This window comes from Camelus ferus, chromosome 9 (assembly GCF_009834535.1).
Source record: "Camelus ferus isolate YT-003-E chromosome 9, BCGSAC_Cfer_1.0, whole genome shotgun sequence".
Lineage (NCBI taxonomy): Eukaryota > Metazoa > Chordata > Mammalia > Artiodactyla > Camelidae > Camelus > Camelus ferus.
In genome coordinates this window covers 36,379,997-36,396,630 of record NC_045704.1, presented here as the reverse complement: position 1 = coordinate 36,396,630, position 16,634 = coordinate 36,379,997, and the positions used below count along the sequence as shown (strand labels likewise).

The 16,634-nt window shown below is 44.5% G+C and overlaps 2 protein-coding genes across 2 annotated transcripts in view; one reads left to right on the top strand and one right to left on the bottom strand.

The window, feature by feature from the left end:
- COQ9 (coenzyme Q9) overlaps positions 1–1,151 on the bottom strand; it is a 14,102-nt gene extending 12,951 nt beyond the window's left edge. Inside the window, exon 1 of the mRNA XM_006190134.3 lies at positions 1,019–1,151. Within this exon, the coding sequence (XP_006190196.2) occupies positions 1,019–1,094 (76 nt within the window). The 5' untranslated portion in view covers positions 1,095–1,151. The remainder of the gene's footprint in view (positions 1–1,018) is intronic.
- CIAPIN1 (cytokine induced apoptosis inhibitor 1) lies at positions 1,135–16,634 on the top strand. The gene is made up of 9 exons (XM_014555112.2): positions 1,135–1,272; positions 5,621–5,802; positions 6,284–6,436; positions 7,833–7,909; positions 9,283–9,445; positions 11,059–11,132; positions 11,961–12,076; positions 14,946–15,027; positions 15,573–16,634. Exons 2-9 carry the CDS (start codon positions 5,646–5,648, stop codon positions 15,681–15,683), a joined length of 933 nt encoding a protein of 310 aa, XP_014410598.1. The 5' UTR covers positions 1,135–1,272; positions 5,621–5,645; the 3' UTR covers positions 15,684–16,634.

The window sequence follows — 16,634 nt, the reverse complement described above, 5'->3', positions numbered from 1 at the left end:
CACCTGGGCTGTTTCAGTGTTGGCTGTTATAAATAAAGATGCTACAAATATGCTTTTGTGGATATATGCTTTCATTTCTGTTGGGTAAATACCTAGGAGTAAATTTGCTGGGTCACAGGCATTACTTTTACTGAACATATTTAGTTTGGAGTTTTGTATAAAAACAACTTAAAAAGGGCACTCATTTAAAAAAAATTTATGGACCAATTCAGGAAACAATGATTTTTAAAATAAACATAGCACATATGTGTAAAAAAATCAATATTTTAGTATATGTACAGAAAAAAATGGAGCAAACATTCATAAAACTTTGAAAAGGGCATGGGAGATCTGGAAGCAATATTGTGAAACCACTGCAGTACATCATAAGATTTCAGGTAAAATACAGAAGAATATTTATTATTTCATTAGTTAGATATTTATGTTACTGTGTCAATGCATACATTCTATTTATGGAAGGTGACACTGATTTTCCATTTATGGTAGTGATATAAAGTTTCCTCTTTCAAGTAAACGTCTATAATTTTAAGAACTCAAGATGTAAAAACAAAAATACTGACTATATAGCGGGAAAGGTGATACGAAGCTATCACAGAATTATTTAGGCGGTAGGGAAATGACTGACTTGGAGGAAAAGGCGACTAGGCGCTCTCTGGCTGTTCCCCGAGATCAGGGCCCAGGGACTTGACAATGGAGTTAAGAGACTGAGTCTGCCAGGTTGCAACCGACGAGCTGCGTGACCTTGCGCACCCACAGCTCTTGCTCGGGGTCCCTCAACTTCATGAAATGGGAGTGACAAGCTCTTCCCTGATGCTTTTGTCCCTCACAGCTCGAGACTGGGGCCAGAAGCCAGCCAGGCGGCCGATTCAAGGCCAGGGTGTCCGCGAGAGCCGCTATGCCCTTCACCTCACCTTGCTTTCGAGCCGACAAGAAGGCCTCTTCCGCCCCTCACCCAGCCCAGGTCGCTCTGCACCCCCTCCCCTTCCCTTCCTGCTCCCCGGCTCGGCCGCCCCCTCACCGGGCAGGCACCGCAGCTGCAGGAGCCTCCAACCAGCCCGGCCCAGCACACCGGACACCGCCGCCGCCGCCGCCATCTTGGAAGCGGGCAAGCCGCGGACGGCGACGCGACTGGCAGTGCAGAGTACGCGACGCGGTCCCTCGGCGCGGCCACTCTCGTCCTCCCCGCGCCGCTGGGACCTCCTCCTCTCGCGAGAGGCGCGTGGCGCAGAGCCGGCTGCTGCGGAGAAGCCGGGAGCGAGCCCTGGGCGGCAGGTGAGCTCTGTGCTGGTGGTCCGAGAGCCTGCCCTTCCCTGACGGCCCCCTCCTGGCCTACTCTAGTTCCTAGATCCTCTCATTTCCCGTTCCTAGCCCCGTCCTTCGGCAGAGACGTGGCCATGCCAGCTCCCTGAGGATCACGGCGGGCTTTCACCCGGGGGAAGCCGGTGTGAGGGTCCGGATGGGCCCTGCCTGCCCTGGGCTCCTGGCGTGGTGGCTTCTGCCCTTTCCGGGCGCTCTCATCTCCCGCTCTACCGGTTCTGGCTTGGGCCCCGGGGGACAGTGCGCTGAGGAGTAAGAGCCCTGAGCTGGTGCCCGGGAGACCTAGGTCTGAGACCCGCTTCTGCCAGTAACCAGCTGTTGTGACCTTGGGTTTCAGTCCCTCTTCGCAAACATTGAGGAAATTGAAGTTTCCGTCTTTGGGGGTACCTGGACCCCCAGGTTGTAATTTTGAACCTATGACTTTCCTGAACCTCCAAGGTGTTGAGTTGGTATAACTGAGTTTTCCTAAACTTCCCAGATCGGAAGAACCATCAGGATGCTTGTTAATAAATCGAATACCGAGTTCTTTCCCCTAGAGAGTCAATTCAGTATAACCGGATATAGTCCTGGAATCATTTTTGACAAACGTCCGTAGGTGATTTGGACCATCCGCAAGTTTGGGACAGGCTGGTGGCCTTTATGCTGACATTGAGTGCCAAGCTCTCTGCGTAACTCACAGAGGTCACGGACTAGTCTCTGAACAGATACGTAAATACAGAGCGCTTCACAATAATTGGAAGAAGTTAATGGTTTGGGGATTACGGATAACCAACAACAGGAGCTAAGCATGCCATTCTGTAAATTTCGTGCAGTTAGACGGTTGTCTTTGTATCTTTGCACACTCATCAACCCTAGTCTTTTCAGAACTTCTTGTTATCCCCTGAATGGGTGTAAGGGAAGCCCCCGTAAGCCAGAGCTACTTCCCCAGTGTTAAAATTTCAGATCCATATTTCTAGATTCAGTAAAATACTATTGATCTCTCTATGAGGTTTTGTTTTCTGAATTCTGTCCACCTATCTTCAAATGAATCTTTCCTGTGGAAATTCTAGCACTTAGATATCCTTTCTGAAACCCTTAACTTTGACACCTAATTGCCTGGAGACAGTCCTCCATTTCTTTTCCTTTGAGCTTCCTGTTTCTTTGCTGATTATCACCTTTTTCCCTCTGTATGTGAGCTTCAGTCAGTTCATTTTAGTTAAAAATTGCCCTTTCTGTTAACGGTCAGTATTATCAAAATTTTTTATGGATTTGACTTAAAAGAATTTGGTCCTTGGTTTGAACTGATAGCTAAACTTCAGTCTTATTTTTTTCTTTGGGTCCCCTTCATCCTTAAAAGGAGCTAAGTGCCTCAAAATTTGATGTTTACTGGGTGCCTTAAAAATAAACAAGTGTATTTTCAGATGTTATTCTCAGGCATCTGCTTTCACTGCCTGCCAATAACATTTTAGAAGGGTCACAGGCATGTGTGTGCTACAGTCAGAGTTGGAGAGGTGCTTAACAAACAAGTCCAGTGGCGTGACAATGATGTCTACTCCCCCTCTTTTTACTTAATGAAACTGGGCGCTGAGTCACACTTCTAAGTATGTTGACTTGGATGCCAGACATTTTTTTCCTTATTTTTTTTAGAAAAGATGGACTGACAACAACATAAAACTCTGATGATGAAGAGTATTACACTCTGACTTTAAAAGAACATTGTGTCCCATTTTATTTGGAAAATGCTGACTGAAAGTGGTGGCTATATTTTTGAGGGTTAATGATTAATAAATGTATTTTATGAGCTCCTTGTTGCCATAGAATATTAGTTTTGGGGGAAATGGAACACAAAGCATTTTCCATTCTTCTAATTTACTGACACAATCCCACTGGAGTACTGTATAAGACGTCATAAAGTTCAGCTCTTATATTGTGTAATTTTAACAAAGGAAAAGAAGCTTCACATCTCTCCCTAGGGAGTCCTCCCAGCAGGTATGGCTGAGGAGGAAGAACAAGATTTTATAGGACTGTTTGAAGCAAAGGCAGATAAAGTGGCCACTGAGAAGCAGAGGCTCAGAGTTCTCTGAGAACATTATTTTATTGAGCCCTGTGTACCAGGCCCTGCTGAGTGCTTTTGCATTTTTTTTTCTGTGGGGGGAAGTCATTAGGTCTATTTATTTATTATTCTTTTTTTTTTTTTTCAATGGAGGGGCTGAGGATTGAACCCAGGACATGCTAGGCATGCGCTCTACCCTTTGAGCTATACCCTTCCCTGGCTTTTGCATATTTTTATCTTCTCATTTACTTCTTACAGCAGCCTTGCAAAATATAAGATTATTTTCCCTACTTTGTCAATGAGAAAAGAGAGAAGCTAATCATTGACCCATGGTCATGTAGCTAACAAATGGAAAATCTAGTGGTAGACAGAACTGTGGTTCATCTGTATTTGAAACCTGTGTTCTGTGAAACTCTCCCTGTGTTAAGGTTGCTGAAAAGGTCCAGACACCTGGCTTTTTGTTTTTCTCAAGCTAAAGAGTAGCCTTTGGCCCCTCAGTTCTTTCATGAGGATTTTTTTTTTGTGAGTACAGCACCAGGTTTAGTAGTTACCAGTATGCAGGGAACTGATCTCTTTCTGTTGTCCCAAGGGAGACCCTGTTCCAACATCATTCTGGAAGCAAGTCATATATTTCTTATAACATAATGCCCAGCAATCCATATTCCTGTGTTCCCCAGCTGGTTCTTAAATGTTAGATTGATCCCAAGTTGCTCACTTTAAAGATTTGCAAGAGTTCTTCCTCAACATAATGTGACAGTTAAAAGCTTGAAAGTTTCGGTTCTCGATTGTGTGCTTTTTAGGGATTTAAAAACCACAGTTCACTGACTAAGGAATCCTGTTTGTCTGATAACACTGTGCATCCTTTTATTGCAACTTGCAGTCAAGTCAGAATAACAAAGAGTGGGCATTCCACAAGGAAGGAACCAGATAAAAGGCATGATAGGGTGAAAAGGCAAAGATTTTTCATAGAACAGGGTGGGATCAATTCACTTTAGGGAAGTGGGGGGATACAGATGGAGCCAGATTATGGAGCACTTGAATCCAGAAGACAGGAGTTTTTATTTTGTTCTAGAAAATAAAACCCTTAGTAACTCTTTTAGGAAATGAGCAACAAAATCAAACTACTATAGTATTTAAGGATGATTGGCTAACCTCGGCATGTTTTGTAGGCTGAGGAGCCTATCATTTGAAGTGAACATTTTTAAAAAAGGAAGACTGTGTGCCTGGCTCAGACTTAGTCCCAGAGTATCCTGTGATGGCAGAATTGTCACTGAGTTTGCCACCCCTGCAGAAGACAGAAGTGCTCAGCATAAGACCGATCCCTGCTGGACCCCTCTCCCACAGCTTCTGTCTTCATGTCATTTGGTAGAGCTGTCTTAAGTCGGAGACCTGGTGACATTAATGTTTAAGAAAGAAAGGGGGACCCAAGTAGTGTGACCTGATTGCACCGTGAGGACATTCTACACTTGTCCGAGTATCAGGTGAAAGAGAAAGCTGACCCATGGGAGGAAGTTTCCATAGATCGAAAGCATGGGTTTTACAGTCATAGGGACTTGGATTCAAATCCTAGCTCTTACCTTATCCTCACAACACTTACTATTGTATGACGTGGGCAAAGTCAACAGCCTCAGTTTCCTGACTGTAAAATGGGAATAATATCTAGTTTAAGGTTGTTCTAAGGTTCAGTTGAGGTAATGTATGTAAAATGTTTTAAACAGTCTGGCTAAATATTAATTGTTAAGAAAAACATAGTAGATACTATTGATCACTGCAGGTTTGATGGAATTGAATTTTAATATTTTGATAAGTGGGAAAATATCATTATTCAATTTGCCACATTTAAATGTTTTCTCTTTTTAAAGAAGCACTGAGCTTGTGGTTGGGTTATGTCAGCCAATTTATTTGGCTCCCTTGCTGAGTCATACTTCTGCCTAATTAATTCCTGTGTGTTTTATATCATGTTCAAGCTGAGTTGTCTTATATCAAAGAGGAAATAATCTTTGTGACTTCAACCTCCTTACTTGACTCCAAGTCAAAATTCTCAATAAGGAAGGCATCTGCCATATTTGGGAATGTCGGGATTATGAAACCTTGGGATAACTGGTTTATTTATTCAGACTCTGGTATCTACAGTAAAATTGTCTGATGTGGTCACCATTCCCTGGTAGGAGGTCAGAATTCTAGGTTGCAATTCTAATCATATCTGGTTTACCCCATGGATTAAATTGCACTTTTGTCTCAGCCCAGTCTTGACTCTCCTTTGACCCACAGTGTTTAGGTCTGCAGCCCTGCAGGAATGGCAGATTTTGGGATCTCAGCTGGCCAGTTTGTAGCAGTGGTCTGGGATAAGTCATCCTCAGTGGAAGCTCTGAAGGATCTGGTGGATAAGCTTCAAGAGTTGACTGGCGATGAGGGCCGAGTGTCTGTGGAAAACATCAACCAGCTGGTGCAGTGTAAGTACCTCCTCGGGTCATCTTCCAGGGCAGGCGGTTTTGATGGGAGTGCTGTGCTTCTGTCCTTCTTTCATAGTGGGCTTTTGTTTTGGGTGGCATATGATAGTAGTGGCCGGTCACTCTGTTATTTTTCAGTTGAGATTCAGTGGACTCAGGAGTGTTGTTGATGATTTGTATGAGTAAGTTCTTATTTCTTACTAGATAGTCCACATTTTTACAAAAGCTTGCTCTGTGTTCAGCTTCCTTTTTGACTTTTTCCCCTGAGCATATAAAAGGATACAAAATGAGTAAAACTGAAGGAGAGCAGGGCAGCAGGGTCCTTGCCCCTCTTGCTGGTGGTGGTGGTATAGCAGCATTTGCTGAACAGGTAGGTGTTTATTCCATAGGGCCAGGCATGTGGTCTTTGTAGGGGCTTGAAAGGGATTGGGAGATTGCTTCTGGGGCCCAGATGATTGCTGATTCGAGTCTTCCTTCTTTTCAGCTGCCCACAAAGAATCTAGCTTTGACATTATTTTGTCGGGTGTAATTCCTGGAAGCACCACTCTGCACAATGCTGAGATTTTGGCTGAGATGGCCCGGATCCTTCGGCCTGGTGGCTGTCTTTTTTTGAAAGAGCCAGTAGAGACAGCTGCAGGTAAGGAAATCTTCACTTGAAAGACTAGAGTTTAACAGGGTTGAATCTTTAGGTGTTATTTATTGCATCTCTCTGAACAGGAAGTATCACTTGGAGATTACTATTCTATACTGAATCTTATCCTTAGGGATAAATTATTATAAAACTCTGAACCAACATATCTGAAGAAATTGTGATCTTTGACCCATTAGGTAGTGAAATAGAAGGAAACTGCCCTCCTGAAAATGGCTGGCTTCTTTAACAGGTGAATGGTTAAACTGTGGTACGTCCATACCATGGAAAACTATGCTGCAGGAAAAAAGGAACAAATCATTGACATATGCAACAACTTGGATCAATCTCAAGGGAATCATGCTGAGTGAAAGAAATCTAATCTCAAAAATTTATATGCTCTATGATTCCATCCATCGAACGTTCTTGAAATGATAGAGTTATAGTGATAGAGAAGGTTGGTCGTCGGGGGTTAGGAATGGGAGGGATGGGGTGCATGAGGCTTTTAAGGGAGTAGTAGGGGGGTTCCTTGTGGTGATGAAAACTACACACATGCACAAAAAAGTGTATGTAAAACTGGTGAGATCTGGATAAGCTCTGAGGACTGTCAATGACAATTTCCTGGTCTTCATATTGTACAATAGTTGTGTGAGATATTACCATGGGGAGACAAGGTGAAGGGTCCTCGAAACCTCCCTGAAATTTTTTTTTTTTAACTTACTGTGCATCTATAGTTATTTCCAACTGAAAAGTTAGAAAATAGTGACTGAAAGTCTGAGAGTGATGGGGTAATTATTGATTCACAGGAAACTAAAGGTAAAATCAAGAAATAAAAACCTTTTTTGCTCAGTGGTGAAGCTGTCAGAATCATTCAGTTCTAAAAGTTTAGCATTTTTTATTAGACTTTCCTTCAAAATGTGATGCCTTATTTCATCAAAGAGAATAGAAATGAAAGTATCTTGAAATGTATCAAGGTGTTCATGTGGAAATACAAGCTCATGATGTGCATAGCAGATACAGTCTTCTACGCTGGGATGTAAACCTTGGGTGACCAAACAGTGTCTGTCAGAACCATAGAGAGAATACTTGCATGCTGTACACTTTCCAAGCCTCTTTCTCAGTCATTATCCAACAACCCCTGCAAGGTTAGGTATTTCCAAGGAGCAGAGAGTGAGAAGAAATAATAAATGGAGTTATCATAGAACAATTTAGGAGCATCCATTAGAGCACTTTGAACAACCGAAAGGGGTTGTCCAATTACAGTGTTACCTCTAAAGCATATACACATGGAGCAGAATAACTTATTATTGTTTTAATGCCTGCTGACCCAAATAGGATAGATCTTTTGTTGTTTTCCTTGACTTGACCTCTATAGCTTTTCACTGGGGTTTTTTCCTCTTGGCAGTTAACAATAGCAAAGTGAAGACGGCACCTAAGCTCTGTTCAGCCCTGACTCTCTCTGGTCTTGTGGAAGTAAAAGAGGTATGTTTGTAGATGGCTTTCTTTGCTGGGAATTTAAACCCTGGGTGACTAAACACAGTATCTCTCTGTCAGATGATCCAGGGAGAATCAAGGGGAAATAACAGCCCTGAGGTGAGGGGATCAGTACGGCTTAGATTAGGAAATAGGTTGGGAATTGCTCCACATGTGAGATACGTGATGCCTCAAAGGACGAGACCTCTGAAACTGATCTTCAGAGAGACTCAGCTTGGGCCCGCGTGGGTTGGGGCGTTGGTACTAGTGGAGACCGCTGAGGCGGGGTGAGAGCGACGTGTCTCTTAATGGACACCAAGCTTAGGCCCAAGTGAAGGGCACCCACCTGGACCTTCCTCAGACTTTTGGTGGGAGGCTGGAGTAGGTTGGAGGCGGAAGTCCATTTCTGACAGTTCAATACAAATATTAACATTAAATAGAGGTATTTATGGTTCTGTGTTGTTCCTTGACGTTGGAATTTTCTTGTGTGCTGGGGGGTGGGGTGGTTGTTGTACCAGGAGAGCTGTTATACCGCTGATTGGCCGCATGACCTAGGGCCTTAAGTTTCTTTATGCCTGCCCTTATTCTTCTTTTTAGTTAAAGGCCTTCCATTGTTTATTCTAAAATATGGGACGTTCACAAAAGCTCAATTTAGACTAAAGAATATAAAATGTAAAGTGACATTCCAGGCCTTGCTTACGCTTCTCTTCTCCACCAGTACATTTTCTGGTGTGGCTGTTCAGACTTCTTATGTATTCACAAGTGTGCACTGTGTGTGTGTGTGTGTGTGTACACATTTTTCCCTGTAAATAAGGTCACAGGTATACGTTGTTCAGTCCCTAGCTTTTTCCCCCACCTTCAGATATCCTCGACGTTTATCCACCCCACTTTCTTATTAACGATGGAACAACACTCAGTGTGATAGATGGACTGTGATTTATTTAACCATTTCATAATTGTTGGCATAGAGGTGGCACCGCCACCTTTTTTCCTCCCTTTACTGTCTACTGCTTCTTCATAAGAACCATGAAAAGCATTGCTCTCCCCCTGTGGTTCTTTTTCTCTACTTTTTGTTGTGGGAATGCTTCCCTGCTACAGGCTTTGATCCTATTCAACATGTCTGATTCATCTTCATAATAATCATTGCAACCCCCACAGTGACTAGCACAGTGCCTTGTACCTAATAGTCAGATGTTTGATAATACTTTGAAACTTTCCAAGGGGTAGGCTCAATATAAACATGTGGACAAAAGTTGCACTCTGGGGTCCTTATCAGTGAGAAACTGAATATAAGACCTGCAGTGATGCCTGGAAAGGGGACATAGTACAACATCATTTTGTAGAAGGAGTGTGGCCTCATTCTTTGATGTCTTGAATTCCAGCTGCAGCGTGAGTCCTTGAGCCCTGAGGAGATTCAGTCTGTCCAGGAACACCTGGGTTACCACAGTGACAGCCTGCTGTCTGTGCAGATCACAGGCAAAAAGCCCAACTTTGAAGTGGGTTCTTCTAGTCAACTTAAGCTTTCTATTGCCAAGAAGTCTTCAGGTAAGGCTGTCCTGGGGGCATTGCTGTGTCCCAGTGGTCCTGGAAGGCCAAGTTAGAAATTGAGCCAAAGATCTGAGGGAGGTGGTGATATCTTTAGAGGACCAGTCCCTTCCTTAATTTCTCTCATTTCCAAGTGGAAGAATGCTTATGTACTATCATCCCAGGCATATTTGGATCCCAAACTGAAATGACACATAGATATTATTTGGTTCGGCCCCTTCTGCACCAGAGGACACTGAGGCCTCCAGATTCTAGAGGCCTGAGTCCCTTAGCTTCATCAGCTAATGAAGTCTTCCCAGGCCCCAGAATTATGAAGTTTACCCTCAAAAGACATCACGGTGGCTGCACGGCAGATAAGAGTGCCCTGTTCCTCTTCCCTGTTCTCTGTGCCACTGAAGTCAGCTTTTCTTTCTTTGAGAATCTTAAGACGCTTATAAAATAAATCTTCTGTTCAGAAAATTGCACCCCGCCCTTTACCACCACTCTCGCCCTTCCTACTGCTGTTTTTTAATGCCTGAGATGAGAAAAATTGTCCCAGCTGTGAGGTGTGCAGAAATTTACTGGTATATTTACACTGCTCTGTTTTGACTGTCCAGCCCAAATCTTTTTTTTTTTTTGAAAGATTACAACTTTATTTTATTTATCTATTTTTGGTGGGGGTGGTTATTAGATTTATTTATTTATCATTATATTTTAATGGAGGTACTGGGGATTGAACCCAGGACCTCATGCATGCTAAGCATGCCTCTACCACTTGAGCTATACACTCCCCCCAGCCCAAATCTTTAAGAAATCCTCTGGCATCCTGATCTTTGATTCATAGTCCAGAACAGGTAGTAGCAGCTTAGATGAGCAGTTTGCCCTGGGGGAAGGTCTGAGCATCTAGTTGTGACAGTGACCACCAGGGGGTGCGCTCCCCCCCAAGACCCATCCGAGGACCAGCCCACACAGAACCTGTGGTCTCAGCTCTTACAGGCTCTTCCCTGCCTTCCTCTGGCCCAGACAGAGAATCAGGAGGTGTGAGGTTTAATTTGTTGTTACACTGTCACCATCAGCTCTACAAGGTTTACATGAGGCCAAAGCTTTGCTTTTGATGATGCTTTTTGGCACACTTTCTTATTTAATCTTAAAATCTCCTGCAATAGATAATAGGGAATACTACTTGCCTCATGTTGTAGGGATGGAAACTCAGATAAGGAGGAGAAAGCAAAGATAAGGAGTGGGAGTGAAAAGCATTAGACAGCACCTGTATTTGTGGCTGTGTGTAACTGGCCTAAGTATCTAAACCTGTTACCTCATTTATAAAATTAGGACAACAAATGATTACCTCATAAGGTTGTTGGCAGGACTAAACTAGATAATGTTTGTAAAATGCTTAACATAGAGTCTGGCACAAAGCAAGTGCTTAACAAATGATAGCTTTTGTTACCATAAGGTGGTGGGTCCCGGTCGTGCCTCTGTAAGTGGTAGAACTGGGCCTTGCACCCAAGCCTTCTGACTCCCAGCCCAGTGTGTTCCCTGCACAGAGTCTTAGTAGAAGGCACTTACGTGTGCTGGGAGCTTGTTTCTGGCTGCTTTTATGGAACTCATTTTCTTTTACTGGTTTGACTCAGGGAAGCCTGCTGTGGACCCTGCAGCTGTCAAGCTCTGGACCCTCTCGGCCAATGACATGGAGGATGAGAGCGTGGTGAGTGGCTACTGTGGTCGTAGTTCAGAGTGGCCCCTCTGGGCCTGGAGGTCTGAAGATATTTACAGCCCAGCATTGTGGTTGTGCTTGTCACTGGCATTTTTGATTGAGAAGGAAACTCCATATTAGTGGCATTTTAAATTTCTTTTTCAGCATCTTTCCCCAACAGATTTTCTTGTTCTCACTTCATGTGATATATTAGACTCTTGGGCGTGTGAGAATCTGAAAAGAGTTTGTCAGCTAAAATATATTTTGGCTCCTTTGTCTGGACAAGTCACTGAACACTCACTGTCTTAAAAGTTATACTTTTCCATCTTAGATTAGCATTGTCTATAATAAAGTTCATTTCTGCAACTCTTGAAGAGATAGTGGTAAGCAAAATAGGTGATGGTTTGTGCCCACGTAGAGCTTACAGATCGATTGTCCACACATTTATCAAAGAATTGCACAAATGTATGTATTATTATTTGCCTTTTTCTCTGGGACTATGTAGAAAATATTTTATCCCCTTATCTCATACAACAGCCCTTCATATATTCAAATAAATATAACACTTGTCTCTTTATGCTTCGTCCTCCCTCCCACCCCGACTCTACACACCTGTTCTCTGCACATTGTAAGTGAGTTCCCAGTCCCCTCACAACCCAGTACACCTTCTGTTCACATAGTTCCTTCCCCATGCGGTCAGCTGGGGCAGGTGGCTGACCCCAGGTCTTTTGGGGATGCCTTCTTCACATAGATGGGTAGACTGCTGTGGCTTGTGACCACTTAAGTTGTTCATCAGCAGAAACCATGACCATGTCACTAATGGCTTCAAATGCTCTCCAGGATCTCATTGACTCAGATGAACTGCTGGATCCCGAAGATTTGAAGAAGCCAGACCCAGCATCCTTGCGGGCTGCTTCCTGTGGGGAAGGGAAAAAGCGGAAGGCCTGCAAGAACTGGTAAGCACTGGGCTGAGCAGAGGCTGCCACGCTGCTTCCAGTGGCTTCTGATTCTCAAGGAATCACAAACTTTAAAATTACTGAAACATGTTTTATTGTAAAGTGTATAGAAGAGTATGCTAAACCAGTACATTTTAAAGAACAGTAAAATGATCACCCGTTTACTGATCACGCAGGTTAAAAATCGGAAGCATCACTAGTACCTTGGAAGTCACCTGTGCTCGCTCCCTCTCCCCTCAGGAGGTCATCATTCTCCTAAGTTTGTGCTCATCTTTCCTGGATTTTTTTTTTTTTAATATAGTTTACCATCTATATGTGAGTCTCCAAACAATTTGTTATTGAGTTGTGAAGCCCAGACCTGACTAAGCCAGGAAAGGTCAACACTCCATATCTGTAAATGCTCACCAGGGTCTTTGGTCTGGGCTTCTTTGGGAATCTACAAGAGGCCCTCGCAGGGAGGTCAGCAGGGAGTCAGGGGTGAGTTCTGGGAAACCAAGAGCACTACGGCTAGAACCCCTGTGACGCAGTGACTGGCCGGGCAGCAGAAGTGTGGTCGGAGGGAGTGGAGTGCCGGCTGTGTCCTGCTCTAAGCTCAGTTTCAGGAGCAGCTCGAAGCTGAGTACTTCTGTTGCATGAAGTGTGTCCTCAGGTGACCATCAGGGCGTGGAAGGGAAAGTTGAATGTCATTAGCACACAGTGGAGATAACCCAAGGTCATTATCTGGATGAGCTCTTAGAATGATGGCAGTCGCAGCCAGTGGCAGGCTTCAACCGTCTGGGTCAAGTGTCTCTTGCACCCCTGCCCCGGGGCACACACGGGGCTGTGTGAAGCAGAGCTGATGTCTTGGGACCCCGTTCACTGTCCTGAGGAGTCCCTTCTCTCTGTCTGATGCTAGCCTTTCTGTTTCTTGTTCCCATTGCTGCTTTTTTCTTGGTTTTCTCTTTTGTTTTGGTGGAGGAATTCTCCAGTCATTTTTTAAGCAAGGCTACCTGAGAGGTCCAAATTTTGTTTTTTGTCTTTTTAGACTGTGTGTGTCCAAAAATGCCTTTTTTCTATTCTCGTAAGTCATTGGTAATTGGGGTACAGAAATCTAGGTTGAGAATAATTTTCAAGACAGTTCTGTCATCTTTTTTCCAGTGATTGTGATGAGATACCCGAGGCCATTCTGTTTTTTGATCCTTTCTGTAAGACCTCTTTTTCCATTTTTGAAAGTTTGTAGAACCTTTTCTATCCTGGTATCATTTTGTAATAACATATCTTGTGTAGGGATCTTTTCCATCCTTTGCACCAGCTACTCAATGCATCTTTTCTTTCTAGAAACATGTGTCCATAGTCCTGGGAGATAATCTTTAATTTTGTATTGATTTTTGTCTTCTCTCTTTTCCCTTTCTTTAACCTGTTCTCAGCTGTTGGATCTCTGATTGGTCCTGTAATTTTCTTTTCTTTCACATTTTCCTTATACCTTACTTTCTGGGAAATTTTCTGCAAATTTATCCTCCAAAACCTCTGTTGATTATTTCTACTATTATGTTTTTAATTTTTAAGATTTCTTTTTTGGTTTTGGCATTTTTAAAATATAGCATCCTGTTTTTATTTTGTGGGCATGGTTTTTTTCCTCTTAAGAACAGTGATACTTCTTTCCATTTTCCCCCTCTGCATAGGGCTTGTTTCTTCCGACTTGCTTTTTTCTTTTAGTTTGGTCTCTGACTTTGCTGTTAGAGCTTTCTTAAGATGCCTGGTAACCCTTGGTTGTCTTCATGATGAGGAATGGACGACAGAAGGCTCACTGGGGTCTCTGAGCTTACAGGTGGGCTTTGTTGACTGCACTTCAGTGAAAGAATCCTGGGGGGGCCTTTTGGGGGAGAACCCCAAAGTCATTATCTTTGGGTCTGCCCTTTGGTTGCTCAGAGAAGGGTCTTGCTAGTGCTGCTACTTCTGGTGCCGTGTGGGGTTTCAGGCTGGGACGTGGGTGGACACTCAGTGTTCCTCACTGCCGGCGTGGGGCTTCGCGTCCTCAGTCTGTCCTGTCACCGCTCCCTCCTCCGTCTGCTTTACAGGCTCCGACACTGTACTGCTGTTGTCTCTTCACCTGTAGTCCCTGCTTCTGTGGTTTGTCTTTACTGAAATTTTGATGGCATTTTGAGAGAAGTGAAATTAGATGTATGTATGCAGTCTGTCCTCTTAACCAAGAAAACTTGGTGTTAGAATTGTTACAGTTTTATAAGTGGATGGAAAGGGTGTTAAAAGTTAACTGGTGGTGTGCAGCCTTGTTTAATCATCAGAATTTTTTTTTTAGCTTTGCATTTATTTTTAATTTTTAATTTTTTAAAATTTTTTAAAAAATCAAGATTGTTATTTATTTAAACTTTTTTTATTGAGTTATAGTCATTTTACAATGTTGTGTCAAATTCCAGTGTAGAGCACAATTTTTCAGTTATACATGAACATACATATATTCATTGTCACTTTTTTTTTCACTGTGAGCTACAGTATTTTTTTTTTAATGTGGAAGTTTCAGCGCTGACAAGTCAGGAGATTTCAAGTAAACATCCAAAACATTTTTTCTGTTTCTAACATTGGAAAATATGGGGTCGCTAGGTCTGCTTTTCCCCACAGCATGAATCAGCCAAGGCTGAGTAGTGCCTGCCCTTTGTGGACAGGGCACCTGCCCTCTGGTTCCCCCATTCCCAACACTCTCCCGTCTCCCTGAACAGCCTCACATGTTCATCTTACCTGCCTGGCCTCGCAGGCATTTGGGTTATGACACCCGTATAAAGAGGGAAGTCGTGTAGCACATTTTGGCGCTGTCAAGGATTTGGGGTTTCTGGGTGGTGCAAATCTCACTCATCAGCCTCTGACTTTCCCCCAGCACCTGTGGCCTCGCAGAAGAACTGGAAAAAGAGAAGTCAAGGGACCAGATGAGCTCCCAACCCAAGTCTGCTTGTGGAAACGTAAGTGTCCGGATGAGTACTCGGTATCCACGAAAGCCCAGTGGTGCTGGGCATCGTCCTGACTAAACTCAGGCCAGCTCCAGCTCTAGGGAACGTACTGCCCACAGAGCTTAGTGAAAGGTGAGCAGTGAGCGTGCGTCTGTAGGTGCTGCGGGGAGCGGCGGGGAGGAGGGGCCGCCCGCGAGTGGGCCACGCGCTCCCGCCGTGGCAGCGCTTGTCATTTCTTAGTTTTGGCCCCTTTCTTTCTGCTTCCTGCCGGGCCCGCTGCTTCTCAGCCATTTGGCTGACTGTGGCTGTGACTTGAACTGCTGAGAATGTAGAAATGGGGCCTCCTGAGGAACTTCTCTCTCTTAGACCCCTGTTTCTCATGAAACCAGAGGTCTTAGAAACTCTTAGTATTTGGATCTCAGCTGGGCCTTCAAATGCATCCGGACGTTTTCCTCAGGCTGCGGTGGCTGTGTTATGAAACTTGGGCTCCCTTTCTCCTGGCCTGTATCTCTGACCTTCCGCTTCCCTCTACAGTGGTCTCTTCTCTCTCCCAACAGTGCTACCTGGGCGATGCTTTCCGCTGTGCCAGCTGCCCCTACCTTGGGATGCCAGCCTTCAGACCCGGGGAGAAGGTGCTTCTGAGCAACAGCGGCCTCCACGACGCCTAGGAGGGGCCGGCCTGGGACCTGTGCCCTCGGCCACTCCTGCCCCTGAACCCCACCACTGTGGTTCCCCCCATCTCCTCTGGATTTCCTCACTCTGTCTGATGTCCGTTTGCGGGGAGGGTGCTCAGTACAGAGTGGGGCCGGCTGGGGCGCAGTGGTGTGCAGTGCTTACAGATCAAGACCACGGGGTCCTGGGGCCCCATTACCTGGAGCAGGGGCCTTCTTCACCCAGTGTTAGGCAGACAGAGCACGTCCAAAGAGGTCCCTCTCCTGCTGTCAAAATGCTGACCGTACATTCTCCAAGCCCGGCGCCCTTAAATATTAACTCTGTGACCGAGAGGGACTCGCCCCTATTTGAGCTCCGCAGTAGTGCCACGGCTTACCTTCCAGAGTTGATAGTTTATTCACCCTGCCATTCTGGTGACCTGAGGCAATTGTCTTGTGACCTCTCAGGGCACCAAGGGAATCACTCACTGGTTGCTGTGATGATATCCGGTGTCCCTCTGCCCCCTCCCCGTTTTACTGTGTTGTATGTGTCCTGTTGTCCTTTCCTTCCTGTTCATCTCCAGGTATTAAACTTGTGTACTTAACTCATATTCACTGTGAAGAAGGGATATGTCTCTGTGTGTGTGTTGTCTGACACAGCCATCCAAGCTCACCTGGGACAACAAAACTCTTTTTTGGAGAGACTTCGTGTCATACCAAATGGGGCCAGTCCCGCACTTACAGATCAGGGCCTCGCTCTGTCTGCTTTAGAATAGTCCAAGTTACTGAGTATTCAGAGAGAAGCAGGACAAATTTGAACCAACAGTGTATCTCTGAGCAGGAGACCCTTCGTTGTCCTTGCTACCCACCCACACAGATTTGGAATTGACCTTGCCAAATAGTGAGATGGTGTGGCTTTAAGAGACCTGGGTTTTTCTGTTTTAACAATAAAGAAAAGTGTTCATTGGT